The 18,800-nt window shown below is 44.5% G+C and overlaps 1 protein-coding gene across 1 annotated transcript in view; it reads right to left on the bottom strand.

Moving 5' to 3' along the window:
• Nucleotides 1-839: 839 nt before the first annotated feature.
• Nucleotides 840-18,800, bottom strand: part of SRD5A2 (steroid 5 alpha-reductase 2) — a 409,305-nt gene continuing 391,344 nt past the window's right edge. The window contains exon 5 of the mRNA XM_078649283.1: nucleotides 840-3,468. Coding sequence (XP_078505409.1) covers nucleotides 3,402-3,468 — 67 coding nt within the window. The 3' untranslated portion in view covers nucleotides 840-3,401. The remainder of the gene's footprint in view (nucleotides 3,469-18,800) is intronic.

The raw sequence follows: 18,800 nt of genomic DNA, 5'->3' as shown, positions 1-18,800 counted from the left end.
CACAATGCCAACCAGGATTTATGTAGTGATTGAAGGTCTATCAAAATGCTTGTGCTCGACATGCAAGTCCGTTGAAATGTAATGATAGTGTAAGCCAGCCAGGGCCATTCTTGTCCTTTGCAAGGCTGAGTTGTTTATACCAAACTGCTGCACAAGTGTTTTAAGGGTATACTAATAGTATATGCCAGACGGCCAGGGTTGCTGCTTACATATATCACTCTGCCAGGAATGTTCTCTGATGCTCAAATAGCCCTATGCTGTGTTTGGTTCAAGCAGAGCTACTAACTATGTTATTGTACTGGTCATGAGTATGAAGCTATGCACATTACTTCATAAGAGTTGATGTCACTGGCCTAATCCTTACATACCAGATTTACTGTCTTCATCACAGAGACTGCCACGAAATCAGTGGCCATGTTTTCATGGTATATGCCAGTGAATATGGCATGAAAATGTGAGACTGACAAATTAGGGACAGTGGTAAAAATAACATGGAGAATGGAGAAGTCAGGAATGAAAAACAGGAGTATAGGAGTGGGGTGGCGTAAACTGACATAGCTGTGAGAAGATCAGAGGAAAAGAGTGAAAATGTGAGCAATGGGAGTGTTGGCAATGAACAAACCGGCTTAGTATGCCACAGTGACTGGAAAAACTTGTACCACTGATGTTTCTGGTGTTTACTTGGAAAAGAAAGGCAGAACCATCAAAACTGATAGGGAAAAAACAGGATCTCCAGTAATCTAAAGGGGGCTCGGGTAATAAGCAACAAATTAGATGCCCTCATTTGGCAATTTCTTATTTAAGTGCGATTTTGAAGAATCGTTATGGATTCTACACCATATAAATTAAGGATTTATTGATATTGTGATGGAAATTTGTATCACAACCCACACGTTAATTTTTCAGAAAGTTGGATTGCATTTAAAAAACATTTTGTAAAGGTACAGCAGGAGAATCTGTTGACAATTGAAGGAACAGAGTGAAGCAAAGCCCATGATCTTCTTGTTATCCAGTCAAGTCGTGCATCAAAAAGTGAAGCACTTCAACCATCACTTGTCTTCATGTGATGTACCATACATTTTCAAACACTTATTTATGTTATACCAATAATTGCATTATAACTTGGCCTCATAGTTTGCTTGATTATGCAAGACAATACTAAAAACAGTTACTTATTGTTTCAACCCGTCATCATTCTGATGTATGCTTTTAGTGACAGTAACTGGTCGTAATGTCTCAAGAAGTGAATTGAAACAAATGTTAAGCCAGTTTGGAAAAAAGGTGTAAAGAGGAATAAAGGCATAAAATACAATACACCTGTCAAAAAAAATAAATGCAATCTATCTTTTGATAAAATGATTCACTTGTGAGAGGACCACATTTTTTTAAACATAAGGCCATACCATTCTGGTTTATGAATTGTTATATTTGAAGTAGGGGGTTTGTGTGCCTTAGCGTTTGAGTTCTCATTTGGAAATTTGCTCGCTCAATTTGCTACCTTGAAATTAATGACAGAGAAAAAAAGGAAAGAAAGACACTTTCTCAAATTATATTACAGGCTTGTGTCCTCAATGCAGTTGAGCCAAAAGGGTAATTAATTTTTCTGCAAGAGTAAAATTCACCTTTGAACTGATTGTCTACACTAAGGCCACATATACTGAATATAGTCATACTCAGTACTTAGTACACTGACTCGCAAATAGCTTAAAGTTTGTTTTATTTACTTCATAGCTCATTGTGATAAGTGAAAGATATTTCAAACATAAGTATTTTTTTCAAAAGAAGATCTCCAAATCATGGAGTGCGTAAACAACTGTTGACTTCCTTTTTAAATTGTCTCACACATTGAAACTTTGCGTACCATTTACAGTGCACATCTCTTCATTATCTACCCCAAAATACACCAATTGAAAAATGTACAGGCCTTTATGTAAATGTTTCGCTGTAAAAGACACTTTTTTTTTTTAGAGGAACCAAATGGTTCTCTTGCTTCACATCCTTCTTTGCGTGTTAGAGAAAAGCAAACTGTGATTGTGCCTGCTTGACTCTTTCACTCCTTTGGACAATTAGGTCATATAGTGTTGTATAAACTGTATTTGAGTGCAATTATTCTTTACTGAAAAATAGAAATTAGGGCTGTGATTAAAAAGAAATTACAGGCAGATTATTTATTCTGATATAGAGGTTATTTAAATGATTGAACAACCTTCCAGTAACCATATAATACAATTCAAAAAGGAAAATGTTAAATATGAACAACACATTTCGCTTGATTCAATACTACTGACATAAGATTTAACATCCTGGCTGCATCTATCCAAACAGTGTGAGCAAAGCACATGCAGAGCAACGCACTTTTCATGTGTGTTCCAAAAATGCTTCTGAAAATGCCATGGACCAAGAAAATCAAAAATCAAAACACTGCCTTCTAATTTAGTAAACATTTTAAGCATACTCTCTTAGGTGATTGTCGAGTTACACAATTTTACTGCTGATCAGGAGAGCTTTTCACACATTTTTATTTCAAACATTTCTTGCGGTATAATTGAATACGCAAATAGTTTGCTTTTTGTTCTTTGTATAGTTCAAAGTTGTTTTTATTGTACTCCGAATATGAACAATTGAATGCAAGTTTGTTTTTATATTTTTTCACTTTTTTTACGTCTTACTTCCAGACGTTGTAGTGACTTCTTATGTACTCTTGCCTTTTGTGAAGCTGCTATTTGTCCTCCCCCCACCCCACCCCCCTCCCCCGGCTAGGGCCACGTTATAAATAGTGATAACATGAAACAAAATCAAATTAAAAACGATATATGTTCCTGATAGTAAAATAGCTTCCATATATAAGATTTCATCTTAATATTTCTTCATAGGTTCTTTCCGGTAGACATCTCTTCTTTCCATTCCACATCATCATAGATGGGTATGAGTTGGCATGCCAAGCACTGCAAGGGTTTGAGGCAGTCAATAAGGCGTATTTAAATTCAATATTGGGAAAACAGTCCCTGCTTTCCCAACGTCCTCGGTGTGTGATCTTGGGCAAACCAGTGCCTCTCCCTGTGCCACGTGTATACAGGAAGCAGAATATGATACAGGATCCCACCCTAGCCTTGTTTGGGCACCTTACCCCTTCTCTGCCATCAGGCACTAGCCACCGGAACGTTGGTCGATATATAGTTGCAATGTTATCGGAACAAACTGGCAATGAAGTCCACTGCAGCTTAAAGAATAATAGCAGTAAATCATAGGTTTGTAATAACTGATTCGTAACAAATGAAATACAAGGACAGAAGAAACTACTTTTATCCTTTTAGTTCATGCTTTCATCCCTGGAAGAGAACTTTGCTGTGCAAGCTTGATGGCGTTGATGGAACAGATGTCCTCTCACTGGCTTCCAGTCCTTAAAAAATGAAAGGGATCAAGACTTTTCTTGATTTGGGGTAGTCTGTAAACTTCTTGAGATAAAATCTGTGGACAAAGATGAGATATACAATTGGTGAAAACTTTTATACATCTAACCACGACACTTAGTACTTTCTAACTACTTAGATATGTTAAATACTAGGCCCAACAAGTTTTGTGTTCTGCAATGGTATTGTCACATGGAATGTACCAGGCAAGCCTGCATAGCAGTCAATACAGTTAATAGTGCTAGTACGATATATTTAAACTCAGTGGCATAGCTAGGCCCTAGGCTGCCTGTGGCGGCTCCTACATTTGCAGGGGGGGAGGGTGCTGGCGATTCGTGTAACAGCCACAGGTATCAGGGAAAGGGGGCCACTGTCCCCAAAGCTAGTGTAGCCGAGGCAGACCGCCCCCATGGCTACTCCACTGTTTAAAATAGTTTTTTGACACTGGATTAGAGCAATGTGTGCACACATAACCGTCTGAGCATGCCCTCCCGCGAGCACTGTAGAAGCAACCGTGTGAGGTAGCAGTTATCACACCTGCAAAATAGTGCTGTTAAATTGACAGGCTTCATACTTCAGTATACTTCTAACACCCTACGACAGTACCACACACCACACCACTAAGCAGCACACCAACACATGAAATAAGGCACACCAGTACACAAAGCTCCAATTACCCAACAGAGATACAGAACACACCACACAGCATGCCATCTCACCAAACCCATACAACAAACATTCTAACTCAGTGCCCCACACACTGTGATATAACTGCACAGAGAATATCTATTTACACCACCTCCCCATGAAAAAACATCACTGCACAGAACATACCACACAACAAACCACCAACCTTAACACTGATGCAGTGCGTATCACCACTCAACACTATGTACTACTTACACGTTAACACGCGTCATCATATCTTACATCACATCCGCATAAAAAGAAACACTACTGCATGCAAAATATTTTCACCATCAGATAACACAGCAAACAACATACTTTACCACTAATTACTATGTCAACAAATAATAGCACAGCTCACCACATAGCACATTCAAAATGTAGAACCCCAAACGTGGACATTAGGGCAGGAAAAAAGCTCAGCTTAGATTTTTGTTGAATTTCTCCCACAAAATCTTTTTGTCGCTTCTGTTTTATGTTCTTACAGACAGTGTGCATTCTTGAAACTACACCCTCAGCACACAGTTCAGCAGGCATGAACTGTAGAAAAATACATAAGATGTTCTAACATCTAGTAATAGTATTTTCCGTGTGTGAGTTGGCTAGTGTGAATCTTATTTTTAAAGTTAGCATTTCCATTCAGCTTCCAAGGTGCCACTGCACTGCTCAAAGAGACTGTTCAATATAAGGCTAGAGGTATACCCTCAGGTATACACATTACGGAGATAGCTGTTTGCAATCAAGGTGTCCCTTTGGGTGCAAATGTTACGTGAGACACCAGCTTAGTGCGTAAGGTGCTCCCCTGTATGACATTTTCTGCTTGAACCGATCTCCTGTATGCCATAATTTTACAAAGAACTAGTGTAAAAAAATGGGTTTTTAGTTGTGCAGGAAGTGGGGCCTGCACAAGAAATAGGTCCAAAATGGTTCCCATACTTGAAACCAAGTACCCCATTGTAACACTTGACTCTCAGGGTTGCGTAGTGGAGCTGCATGGATCTCGGCAGTGGAAGGTATCTTTTCTCTCTTCACAGAGACGTACAGCATGACTAGCAAATGCAAGCTTCCTCTGACTTCCTTATTGGCAATACTGGAGAGAGCAGTCCAGTGTCTAACAGGGAAACTATGTGCAAATGCCAAGATTTATTTATTTATTTATTTAATGCATTTTTATAAAGCACTGACTTTACCAGAAGGTGTCAGAGCACTGTACAATGGAACCAGTTACGTTACATGAGAGAACTGTTGCAGGAATAGAACAAACAAAAATAGCATGCCTTAGAGTCGAAGCAACGCAGGCAAAAGGCACACAATCTCAAGCACAGCATGAACAGACTGTACAAGCAAAAGTAAAAATAAATATGACAAATTTTACAATGACTAAAGAACTTCCTCGCGAACAATAGCAGGCCATAGAATCAAAACAACGCAGGCAAAAGGAACACAATTTCAAACGCAGCAAGCACAGGATGTACAAGCAAAAATATAAACATATGTGACAAATTTACAATGACTAAAGAACTTCCTGGCGGGGTTTGAGAAGGAGGGAATTAGTTCTGAAAGTGTCTTTGGAATAAAAGAGATTTGAGGTACGCTTTGAAGATCTGGATGGAGGTGATGGCACGGAGCGAAGGAGGAAGCGAGTTCCAGGTTCTCACTGAATTACCTGAGAACGATTGTGCCAAAACTTTTTCTCTTTTGAAGGAGGGGGGGTTCAAGAAGGAACTTTTCCGCATTCCGAGAAGGTCTTGAGCCTCCAGACAGTTTGAGTTTATTCGCCAGATAGCGAGGGAAGGAAGAGTGCAAAGCTTTGTGGGCGATGCACGCTGTTTTGTAGATAGCTCTAGCCTCGATGGGAAGCCATCGGAGAGAAGACAGGATAGTAGGGGTCACTTCGTTTGGACCCTGAAATGAAGCGAGCTGCTGAATGGAGGACAGATTTGAGGGGGAGAGGTGAGATTTGGGAAGGCCAGTCACAAGAGAATTACAATAGTCAAGTCTAGAAAGAACTAGCGATTGGATCAAGGTTTTTAGGTCATTCTCCGGGAAGAACCGAAGAATCCCCCATTAAAGTCGCAGTTGATAACGTGCGATCTTGGCCATGGAGTTGATGTGTGAGATTAGGTTTAGTCTTTTGTCAAGTATGACACCTAAGGATTTAGCGCAGCCCACAATGATGGGTTTACTGTTGAGTAGATTTGATTGATCCATCCAGGCTTGAACAGGAGGCGGAGAGAGAGAGAGAGCTATATATGAGGAGGAATTTCGTTTTGGAGGGATTGAGAATGAGGTGGTGAACTAGCATCCAGTTGTGAATAGTGTTGAGAGTAGAGCTGAGTAGTGAGAGATTATGAGTGGAAGACACCTTGAGGTAGATTTGGGTGTCATCTGCATAGAGATGGTAGAGGATTCCAAATTTGCTTAGAAGGTTCCCTAATGTTTCCAGATAGAGATTGAACAGAGTGGGAGCAAGGATAGAACCTTGAGGGATGCCTTGACCAACCACCAGTGGAGACGAGAGACTATTTGCAATCTTGATCATTTGGGATCTGTCTGAGAGGAAAGAGGCAAACCATTTGAGTACTGTGCCTTCCACACCCATTCTCTGTTGAAGAATGTTAAGGAGGGTGTTGTGATTAACAATGTCAAAAGCTGCAGAGAGGTCAAAAAGAATCAGAAGGTACAATTCCCCCGAATCGAGAATATGCAGCGCATCATCGATCACTTGCAGCAGGGTTGTTTCAGTGCTGCAGTTTTGAATAAAGCCCGACTGGAACATGTCGAGGAGATTTTTGTCCATAATGTGTTGGGAGAGTTGTTTTGCACCACACTTTTTCTGTGATCTTTGAAAGAAAAGGGAGATTGGTGATGGAGCGGAAGGTTTTGAGGTCATTTGCATCTGCAGAAGGTTTTTTTTAGAAGGGGGGTAACCTGTCTTGTTTTGAGGACAATTGGGAGGGATCCTTGACTGAGGAAGAGATTGACTAGCCTGGTCCAGTAGGAGAGAGTGTTAGTATAGAAATCAATGGCGATGCCACTGGGAATGGGGTCAGAGGAATGGTTGGAGGGTTTAGTTTCGCGGATGCATTTGAGGAGATCAACCTCTGAGATGGCGGCAAAGTTCTGCCAAGTGACTAAGGATTTTCGCTCCTCGATGGGGATGGGGTGGGTGACCTGTTCCACCTGAGAACTCAGTTGCTTTCTTTGATGCATCCTCAGGCTTGATGGTTTGGGGAGAACAATTTGGGTTGTTGATGAGGTCGAAAAGTTTTTTGGGTCTGTTTTTAGCTGAATCGAGGAGGGATCTGAAATGTGATGTTTTTTACTGGAAGATGTGTTTGTGGTATATGGATCTTGCTGAACGTAAAAGAGAGAGGTTGGGGTGGATGGAGATTGTCTCCAGTGCTTCTCCAAGATTCTATGGTTTTTCCTTTTGTCATAGAGAGCTTTGTTGAACCAAGGAGCTGATGGGGTGGGTCTTTTCCTTTTTCTTTGGAGTGGAGCAACCTTGTCAATTTCGACTGCGAGGATTGAGAGGCAAAGGGGAGTGAGATCGTTGACATCCATATTGGAGTCTAGACTAGGAAGAGACTGCATAGCAGAATCACATAGAGTCTCAAGATCAATAATTTTTGTGCTGCGGAACCACGTAGAGGCTCTTTTGGGTCGGCCGAGAGTTAAAATGTGAAAGAGGTGAAAACAGAAGGGAATGAGGAAATGGTCAGACCAGTCCACACGGTTGAATGAAGCAGTGGTAATCTGGTCTGATTTGGAAATCAAAAGGTACAGAATTGAGCCCTTGGCATGTGTAATTTCCGAGCAGTGTTGTGCAAGATCGTTAGCGGAAAGAAAGGTTGGAAGCTTGTTGGCAGCCGAGTCTTCCAAAGAGCCCCAGTGGAGATTAAAATCACCTAGGAAGATCTGCTTGTCGCTCTGTAAATATTGCTCACTAATGACGTTGATGAATTCCTCCATGAAGGAAGAGCAATTACCAGGCGGGTGGTAGATGGTATTGAACCTGAAGGGTGTGCCATGATGAACTTGGAATTCTAGGGAGAGGCATGCAAAGGTGCAAAAGAGGGTAGTGGGAGAGGCTTTGATTTGGAGGGTGTTTCTGAAGATAATCGCAACACCTCCCCCGATCTTGCCTGGTCTGTCGTTTCTGAGAATAGAGTAGTCAGTAGGTAACAAAAGATCAAATGAAGTGTGAGAGGAGTCATTAAACCAGGTCTCAGTGAGAAAGAGCATGTCGAGATTGTGGTGAGTGATGGTGTCGGAGATTTCCAGTTTGTGTTTGGTTGCAGATCTGCAGTTATGGAGCATACAGTGTAGCTCTGACGCAACTGTTTTTGTGATGTGAGTGGCGGGACTGATGAGGGGATAGGGATTAGATTCTTGAATGAGGGTGCCCCTTGAGGGGGAGGCTGGTAAGTTCTGACGGAAGAGATGGTCTGAATGGCAAATTGAGTAGAGTTGTTAGGAGAGGCGAGTGTAGGGGAAATGACACTGATGGTCTTGTAGGTAGCCAATAGGTTGGTAATGTCTGTGAAGGATAGATTGTGGTTGGCTCTATTGGGGTGCGGGAGCAAAGAACTCCTCGGGAGGGTGCTCAGGGAGGGGGATATCTTAGCACATAGGATTGAAATAGACCCTTCAAGTAGGGAAATGGACGAGGTGAGGGAATCAAGTTTAGTTTCCGGAGAGAGGTGTGCTGAGCACGGAGTGAAGGGTGGCTCAATGGTTAAGGGAGAGAGTGGACTAGGCGAAGGAGGACAGGAGGAAGTGGAGGACCTGGGAGAGTGTCTGGGTGCGAGGGTCGAAGGTGGGGGAGGAAGTGAGATATGCAAAGAAGGGCAGTGGGCTGTGGGGGGCTGGGGGAGATATGATGAAAGGTTCCGAGGGGGGGAAAGAAGGTGGTAGAAAGGAGTGCATGGAGTTACTGAGATATTTTTACTGGTGTTGAGCAGAGGTGAAGAATAGAGATCATACCTAGGAGGAGAAAGTTGAGAAGTAGAAATGGGTGGCTGGAGGAGGAGGGGGAGGGAGTGGGGTAATGGGAAGGCCATGGATACGGTGAGAGGAGAAGGGGTTGAGCAGGGAGAGGAGGGAGGGAGGTCAAAGGGAGGCCACACGAGTAGGGAGAAGAGAGAGGGTGCAGGCCAGGTACCATGGGCAATGAAATGTGAATGTAGGGGTAGAGGCACCAGGCAGAGTTGGTGGGGTTGAGCAAAATGAAAGTTGTGGGAGGAGTGAGGGGCTGAGCAGTCAAAGGGAAGGAAGAGGGAGGAATTACCAAGAGGGGAAACAGGGTTGTGAAGCATAGGGGGGAATGTAAGAAGAGGAGAGAAGGGGGGGTGAGATCAGTGGGAGGGAAGATGATGGGATTACCAATAGGGGAGGCAGGGATGTGAGGCATGGGAGGGGAGAGAGAAGGTTGTAGAGAGATGGGGGATGTGGGAACAGAATTGAGGGGACGAGGAAAGGGGAAGAGCGGAGAGGGGTGAGGAGCAGAGGGGAGGGAGGGGGAGGGTAAGGCGAGTTGATCGGTAGTTCAGATTATAAGAAAGGTGGATTAAAAAGGGGGGAAATGGGAAGGATTAGGGGAGTTAGGGGGTGAGAGAAGGCAGTGGAATAGTGGGGAGATGCAGGATGTAGGGGTGAAGTGGGGTGTATAGCAGATGAGATAAGGGGGAGGTCCAGTTGGGAAGGTGGCAGAATGGGAGGGGAGGGAACCTGAAAAGGGGGGGAAAGGGTCAACCTGTGACTCTCGGGAGAGTGGTCTGAAGGAATGTGTGGGGGTCAAGGGGGGAGAAAGGGAAAAAGAAGACAACTTAGAGGAAGAAGAAGAGGAAGAATCTAGAGAGATAGTAGTTGCAGGGGTGGGACGAAGGGAGTGGAAGATGTGATCAAAAAGAGAGAGACAGGAGTCAGAAGCTTGGATCAAGACAGTGCCATTGTTATAAAGTGTAATGGTGAGAAAGCCATTAAAGCGAGCGGAGGGAGAAATTTTTAACCACTTCCCATGCGGGAAAGAAGAGGAGGAGGATACGTTGAGGGAATTGGAGAAGCTGGAGGGCCAGGAAGGAATGTCATTAGTGAAGAAAAGGAAGTCATTTTTAATCTTCCCTATGCGCCCATTATGGAATTGGTCAACAAAGAGGGAATCTGGAAATTGTTTAATGATGTTATGTTTGAACCGTTTAGCTACTGCTTTGGACATATGAGGGGGATATATTACTTTGAAGCAGTTGATTCCAGACTTAATTCGACTGGAAGCCATGATAAGGAGATGAGGTGAAGACGTGGTGTGGTGGACAGAAAAAGAGTGGCCACTAGGGTAGTGAAGGCGGCGCAAAGAGGTAGAATAAGAGGGGGTGCGCAAATACCGGGAGTCAGTGAGAATAAAACCAATAGGAGTGAGGTCAAAACAGGACCAAAGGTAGATACCCGACAAGGCTAGAAACAGGTAGAAAGATACAGGGGAGAAGCAGCATTGAATCATAAGTGCATACCTCATCAGTTTCTAAAAGAGGAAGAGGAAGTACCAATCCAAGATGGCCATCAAAGATTTGAAGGAGCATTCCTCTTTCTGTTCTAATCATAAGTAGGGCACCAGGGGGCATGCACGAGCTCTTCCCTGACACCAGGTGCTCCTGCCCTGGCACGGTCCTTTCTGGGGTGCATTGTTCCAGAGATGTGTTCCACTAATCCAATGGCTCCCACGCTCTTTGATTCCCTGTCTCCGTGCCAATTGGCACATATCTGTCCTCATCGGGCTATGTTTTTGTTTTTCTGAAGCGTGTTGATCCTGTGCTGTTATTTCAGAGCAGACTGGAGTGCGGGTGATGTTGAGCTCAGAACAGGCCTCCATGTCTGCACAGCCACCATTTTAGGGTCAGGCAGCTTTTTTGGGTGGCATAGGGCGAGCGCAGTCAGGTCAGCCACTGGCCGCTAGCACTTGGCTAAGTGTGCAGTGCAGGATCTGGGGGACACGTCAGAACGCAAGGGGGTCATGCAGGGTCCAAGGGAGAAGGGGGAAGGCAGCCGTGCATCATTAAAGGGCAAGGTAACAGCCCAGGGTCAATGGGGCATAGAGCGGCACATGTGTTGCGTGGAGCCGTCTACAGTGGAATGGCCTGTGTGAGCTGTTAGAAGCTCAGATTCCACAGAAAACAGTGCAGAGTCCAGGTTTGAGGCACATCACTGGGTCCAGAGTAGGGGACGCACCCTTGTTCCAGAGTAGGCAGGTAATGCAGGGTTTGGAGCGGAGCAGTGTTGAGCCCAGTAATGAAGAAAGCCATTGTTCTGTGGAGAGGAAAAGCACAGGCCTCAGGGGGAGGGACGGTGCACGGTTCTGAGGGCGCAAAACCTAATTCTCTTGCTGAAGAGGAAGGACAACGAGATGCAGTGAGAGCTCTAACCATATTACCTACTCCTCAATATAAAAATCTAAAATTTCAAAGAGTTAAGTTGGGTACTTTTGCGCTGCTCTCACTCTCCACCTCCCGCTCTATCCTCTTCAACGAAATGGGTGAGCAATAAAACATGGAAGGCTTTTTTATCATCATAGTAAAGATATTTTGTCTGTGAGCCTTCTAGTTGCTGATTAAAAAAATTAGACAATCATCTGTAAGATCATCGGCAATCATAGATGCAGTTAGTTTAAAGCGCATCAGTGTTCCGTCAATCATGTTTTAATCAAACGACAAAACCTGACGAGGGCACGAGACAGGTTCCAGGCGACCATTTTTTTCCCAGATTACCTATTTAGCACAGTTGTGATCATGTAGTTCACCGAAGTAATAATATTTATCAAAAATTGAATATTCTGAACAAAATAACATTAGCTCTTATTTCTGTCATATCTTCAACTGATTGAAAAGATGAAATGTTCCTAAGTTTGCATCTGAAATGACTTGTTTGAGGACGGCCTGAAGGCTTGGAAAGAACAGTATGCCTGAATCTTACAGGTAAGACAGCTTTGATGAATTAAGCCCTGTTGTTGGCATCATCTAGAGCTGCAACATCAGAATGTCATTTCAGTGTGCCAAGACCCCTTTGTTGATTGTGGGCCTCATTTACAAAAAACTACGCGGCGCGGCGTGGTGACGCAAGCCGTTTTGTTGCACGAGCTGAATAATTTTAAAAGCACAGGGATGCGTCCTATTATCAACAATATAACGCATCAGAGTGCTTTCCCCTGCCCTGGCGCACAATTTGGTGCCATGTGCCAGCCCAGGCACCCTTGCGTCATGTTGCACAGGTGCCTGCGCTGTGGGGATGATTGTTTTTGTGCAGGAAGGGACGCGCTCCTGCGCAAAAATAAACATTGATGCAGAATGCACGAATATGAAGAGGAAAAAACAAGGAGAAATCAGTTTTTGTCATTGTTGCGCACCTCCTACGCCTCAAAATACGACGCATAGGATTCTTACACATTCCCAGCTTTACAAAACCTTGTAAATCTGAGATTGTGTCAGGTTTCATGGCTGTTGTGTGGGAACACACACAGAAACACCCATGGTATTGCCCCTTTCACGCAGAGTAATGCATGAAAGCGGCCAATACTTACAGGGCCATGATAAGTGACGCAGTGTGAGTTTACGTGGCCGTATAAATATGAGCAGGCACACTGCGCTGTCAGTGCGTACAAAAAAATTGACACACCAGCGACACAATGTCCTTGAAAATGAGGCCCTGTAGAGAACACCTTGCTGAGTGATGGAGCAGCATTGCATTTACAGTGCACCAGTATTATATCTAGCACTACACTGACACCGTAACAATTAGAGTGCATCGTTGTCTGATCATTTCAGTGAACACATGCCCAGCTTGCCTAAAGTGAACGCCCCACCTAAATCAAGGCACTGTCATGGCTTATGTGTGTATGCCAGATGCCCGAAACATTGAAGGGGCTGAATCACAAATTTTTTTTACTTTTTCTAGTACCTCTCTTTGGTGGTAACTGAAGCAGTGCTTGGTGAAGACTCCTTTTACCGTCATATTATGACAGCAGTTTTGTGCGTGTGCTAATGTGTGACTCCAGTTGTGCACGTTGGTCGTGTTGCGTTTTGTAGTGATGGTGATGTGTTTTGGGCTCCGTACTGAGTGCTGCACTGATCCAGAATGGCTTCCCGTGGAGGATGCACCAGCTCAAAGAGTCGAGCGGCTGGGGAAGAGGAACTTTCCTGCTCCTGTCAGCACAGCGCGTGATATGTAAAATAACTCGCTTTCACGAATCAGACTCCCACTAAGGATTGAAATATAATCTCCAATGTCTGCACAAACTGAAACCTACTAAAGGAGATTAATGGAGCGTAAAGGAACTACAAAGTCCAGCATGCTGTGTGGACTAATTAAGAACTAAGTCAGACCCACGCACGGCAACTAACAAATCAGTATGCACTACAAAGAGCGCAATTCAGAGAATGCAGCAGAAGGCCTCTGATGAAGTGGTAATAGGCCACAGAAACGTGTCAGGCGAGTTTAATTAGCCGGATGGTGAGGGCGAGATGAATGTTAATGCCCCTTGAGGTGGCGCGCTGTCGAGTGCACCCCGGAAAGCTTAGGCAATTGGGATACAAAATATGAACACGGGGGCCTTCCCGTGCAGGATGCACCAGCTCAAAGAGTGGAGCGGCTGGGGAAGAGGAACTTTCCTGCTCCTGTCAGCACAGCGCGTGATTTGTAAAATAACTCGATCTCACGAATCAGACTCCTACTAAAGATTGTGATATAATATCCAATATCTGCACAAACTGCAACCTACTTTAGGTGATTAATGGAGCGCATAGGAACTACAAAGTCCAGCATGCTGTGTGGACTAATTAGGAACTAAGCCAGACCCACGCACGGCAACTAAGAAATCAGCATGCACTACAAAGAGAGAAATTCAGAGAATGCAGGAGAAAGCCTCAGATGAATTGGTAATGGGTCACAGAAAAGCGTCAGGCAAGTTTAATTAGCCGGATGGTGAGGGCGAGATGAAATTAATGCCCCTTGAGGTGGGGTGTTGTCGAGTGCACCCTGGAAAGCTTAGGCAATTGGGATACAAAATATGAACACGGGGGCCTTCCCATGGAGGATGCACCAGCTCAAAGAGTCGAGTGACTGGGGAAGAGGAACTTTCCTGCTCCTGTCAGCACAGCGCGTGATGTGTAAAATAAGTCGATCTCACGAATCGGACTCCCACTAAGGATTGAAATATAATCTCCAATGTCTGCACAAACTGAAACCTACTAATGGTGATTAATGGAGAGCAAAGGAACTACAAAGTTCATCATGCTGTGTGGACTAATTAAGATTTAAGTCAGACCCACGCACGGCAACTAACGAATCAGCATGCACTACAAAGAGCGCAATTCAGAGAATGCAGGAAAAAGCCTCTGATGAAGTGGTAATGGACCACAGAAACACGTCAGGCGAGTTTAAATAGCCGGATGGTGAGGGCGAGATGAATGTTAATGCCCCTTGAGGTGGCGCGCTGTCGAGTGCACCATGGAAAGCTTAGGCAATTGGGATACAAAATATGAACACTAAGGCCTTCCCGTGCAGGATGCACCAGCTCAAAGAGTCGAGCGGCTGGGGAAGAGGAACTTTCCTGCTCCTGTCAGCACAGCGTGTGATGTGTAAAATTAATCTCTCTCACAAATCGGACTCCTACTAAGGATTGAAATATAATCTCCAATGTCTGCACAAACTGAAACCTACCAAAGGTGATTAATGGAGCGCAAAGGAACTACAAAGTCCAGCATGCTGTGTGGACTAATTAAGAACTAAGTCAGACCCACGCACGGCAACAAACGAATTTGCATGCACTACAAAGAACACAATTCAAAGAATGAGGCAGAAGGCCTCTGATGAAGTGGTAATAGGCCACAGAAACGTGTCAGGCGAGTTTAATTAGCCGGATGGTGAGGGCGAGATGAATGTTAATGCCCCTTGAGGTGGCGCGCTGTCGAGTGCACCCTGGAAAGCTTAGGCAATTGGGATACAAAAAATGAACACGGGGGCCTTCCCGTGCAGGATGCACCAGCTCAAAGAGTGGAGCGGCTGGGGAAGAGGAACTTTCCTGCTCCTGTCAGCACAGCGCGTGATTTGTAAAATAACTCGATCTCACGAATCAGACTCCTACTAAAGATTGGGATATAATATCCAATGTCTGCACAAACTGCAACCTACTTTAGGTGATTAATGGAGCGCATAGGAACTACAAAGTCCATCATGCTGTGTGGACTAATTAGGAACTAAGCCAGACCCACGCACGGCAACTAAGAAATCAGCATGCTCTACAAAGAGAGCAATTCAGAGAATGCAGGAGAAAGCCTCAGATGAATTGGTAATGGGCCACAGAAAAGCGTCAAGCGAGTTTAATTAGCCGGATGGTGAGGGCGAGATGAAATTAATGCCCCTTGAGGTGGGGTGTTATCGAGTGCACCCTGGAAAGCTTAGGCAATTGGGATACAAAATATGAACACGGGGGCCTTCCCATGGAGGATGCACCAGCTCAAAGAGTCGAGTGACTGGGGAAGAGGAACTTTCCTGCTCCTAGCAGCACAGTGCGTGATGTGTAAAATAAGTCGATCTCACGAATCGGACTCCCAGTAAGGATTGAAATATAATCTCCAATGTCTGCACAAACTGAAACCTACTAATGGTGATTAATGGAGAGCAAAGGAACTACAAAGTTCATCATGCTGTGTGGACTAATTAAGATTTAAGTCAGACCCAAGCACGGCAACTAACGAATCAGCATGCACTACAAAGAGCGCAATTCAGAGAATGCAGGAAAAAGCCTCTGATGAAGTGGTAATGGACCACAGAAACGCGTCAGGCGAGTTTAAATAGCCGGATGGTGAGGGCGAGATGAATGTTAATGCCCCTTGAAATGGCGCGCTGTCGAGTGCACCATGTAAAGCTTAGGCAATTGGGATACAAAATATGAACACTAAGGCCTTCCCGTGCAGGATGCACCAGCTCAAAGAGTCGAGCGGCTGGGGAACAGAAACTTTCCTGCTCCTGTCAGCACAGCGCGTGATGTGTAAAATAACTCGCTCTCAGGAATCGGACTCCTACTAAGGATTGAAATATAATCTCCAATGTCTGCACAAACTGAAACCTACTAAAGGTGATTAATGGAGTGCAAAGGAACTACAAAGTCCAGCATGCTGTGTGGACTAATTAAGAACTAAGTCAGACCCACGCAAGGCAACTAACGAATCAGCATCTATTACAAAGAGCGCATTTCAGAGAATGCAGGAGAAAGCCTCTGATGAAGGGGTAATGGGCCACAGAAACACGTCAGGCGAGTTTAATTAGCCGGATGGTGAGGGCAAGATGAATGTTAATGCCCTTGAGGTGGCGCGTTGTCGAGTGCACCCTGGAAAGCTTAGACAATTGGGATACAAAATATGAACACGAGGGGCTTCCTGTGCAGGATGCACCAGCTCAAAGAGTCGAGCGGCTGGGGAAGAGGAACTTTCCTGCTCCTGTCAGCACAGCGCGTGATGTGTAAAATAACTCGCTCTCACGAATCAGACTCCAACTAAGGATTGAAATATAATCTCCAATGTCTGCACAAACTAAAACCAACTAAAGGTGATTAATGGAGCGCAAAGGAACTACAAAGTCCAGCATGCTGTGTGGACTAATTAAGAACTAAGTCAGACCCACGCACGGCAACTAAGAATCAGCATGCACTACAAAGAGCGCAATTCAGAGAATGCAGGAGAAAGCCTCTGATGAAGTGGTAATGGGCCACATAAATGCGTCAGGCGAGTTTAATTAGCCGGATGGTGAGGGCGAGATGAATGTTAATACCCTTTGAGGTGACGCGCTGTCGAGTGCACCCTGGAAAGCTTAGGCAATTGGGATACAAAATATGAACACGGGGGCCTTCTCGTGCAGGATGCACCAGCTCAAAGAGTTGAGCGGCTGGGGAAGAGGAACTTTCCTGCTCCTGTCAGCACAGCGCGTGATGTGTGAAATAACTCGCTCTCACGAATCGGACTCCTACTAAGGATTGAAATATAATCTCCAACGCCTGCACAAACTGAAACCTACTAAAGGTGATTAATGGAGCGCAAAGGCACTACAAAGTTCCACATGCTGTGCGGACTAAGTAAGAACTAAGTCATACCCATGCACGGCAACTAATGAATCAGCATGCGCTACAAAGAGCGCAATTCAGAGAATGCAGGAGAAAACCTCTGATGAAGTGGTAATGGGCCACAGAAACACTTGAGACGAGTTTGATTACCCGGATGGTGAGGGCGAGATGGATGTTAATGCCCCTTGAGGTGACGCGCTGTCGAGTGCACCCTGGAAAGCTTAGGCAATTGGGATACAAAATATGAACACGGCTGCCTTCTCGAGCAGGATGCACCAGCTCAATCAGTTGAGCGGCTGGGGAAGAGGAACTTTCCTGCTCCTGTCAGCACAGCGCGTGAATTGTAAAATTAATCGCTATCACGAATCGGATTCCTACTCAGGATTGAAATATAATCTCAAATGTCTGCACAAACTGAAACCTACTAAAGGTGATTAATGAAGCGCAAAGGAACTACAAAGTCCAGCATGCTGTGTGGACTAATTAAGAACTAAGTCAGACCCACGCACAGCAAATAACGAATCAGCATGCACTACAAAGAGCACAATTCAGAGAATGCAGGAGAAAGGCTCTGATGAAGTGGTAATGGGCCACAGAAACGAGTCAGGTGGGTTTAATTAGCCGGATGGTGAGGGCGAGATGCATTTTAATGCCCCTTGAGGGGGCGCCCTGTCGAGTACACCCTGGAAAGCTGAAGGCAATTGGGATACAAAATATGAACACGGGCCATCCCGTGCAGGATGCACCAGCTCAAGGTCCGAGCGGATGGGGAAGAGGAACTTTCCTGCTCCTGTCAGCACAGCACGTGATTTGTAAAATAACTCGCTCTCACGAATCGGACTCCTACTATGGATTGTAATATAATCTCCAATGTCTGCACAAACTGCAACCTACTTAAGGTGATTAATGGAGCGCAAAGGAACTACAAAGTCCAGCATGCTGTGTGGACTAAATAACAACTAAGTCAGACCCACGCACGGCAACTACCTTTGAAATTCACTGAAAAACCATAGGCTTCAGACATGTTATAGTTAGGAATTAGCATTTCAAAAACCTTAGAAATTCACTGAAAAAAACATAGGTTTTAGGGGTGTTATAGTTACAAAACCATTGAAATTCCTCTGTTATAGTTAGTTGTACTAACTATAGTTAGTTGTACTAACTATAACTCGCGCACCCACAATCCACTGCTGATGATGTCACATATTACATCATTCATGACATGGGGTCAGTGACATCACTGAAACCTATGTTTTTTTTCAGTTGCGTTGCAAAAAGAGAAGGGAAATCCTGAGAGAAAATGGCTTTTTTTAAAGGATTTCCCTTCTCCTACAATGCGAGTCACCTGGCATGATGTCTGTGCTTCTAAGTAGTGAGCAATGTGCATGCTCTCACAGTCTCACTGCATTGCAATAAAGAAAAAAAAACGGATGAGGTTTGTGAGGCCCGAAAATAGAGTCCCATAAAGACCCGTTTCGAGGCCCCCAAAAATAAAGTGCTGGTGCTTAGACCCCCACAGACACCCCCCTCCCCCACTTAAAGCCCGGGTGCAGTGTTATATTTGCTTAGTTGTAGATACAATTGTAGGCTAATTT

Source organism: Lissotriton helveticus, chromosome 6, assembly GCF_964261635.1.
Source record: "Lissotriton helveticus chromosome 6, aLisHel1.1, whole genome shotgun sequence".
NCBI classification, from domain to species: Eukaryota; Metazoa; Chordata; class Amphibia; order Caudata; family Salamandridae; genus Lissotriton; species Lissotriton helveticus.
This window is presented reverse-complemented; position numbering and strand designations above follow the sequence as displayed.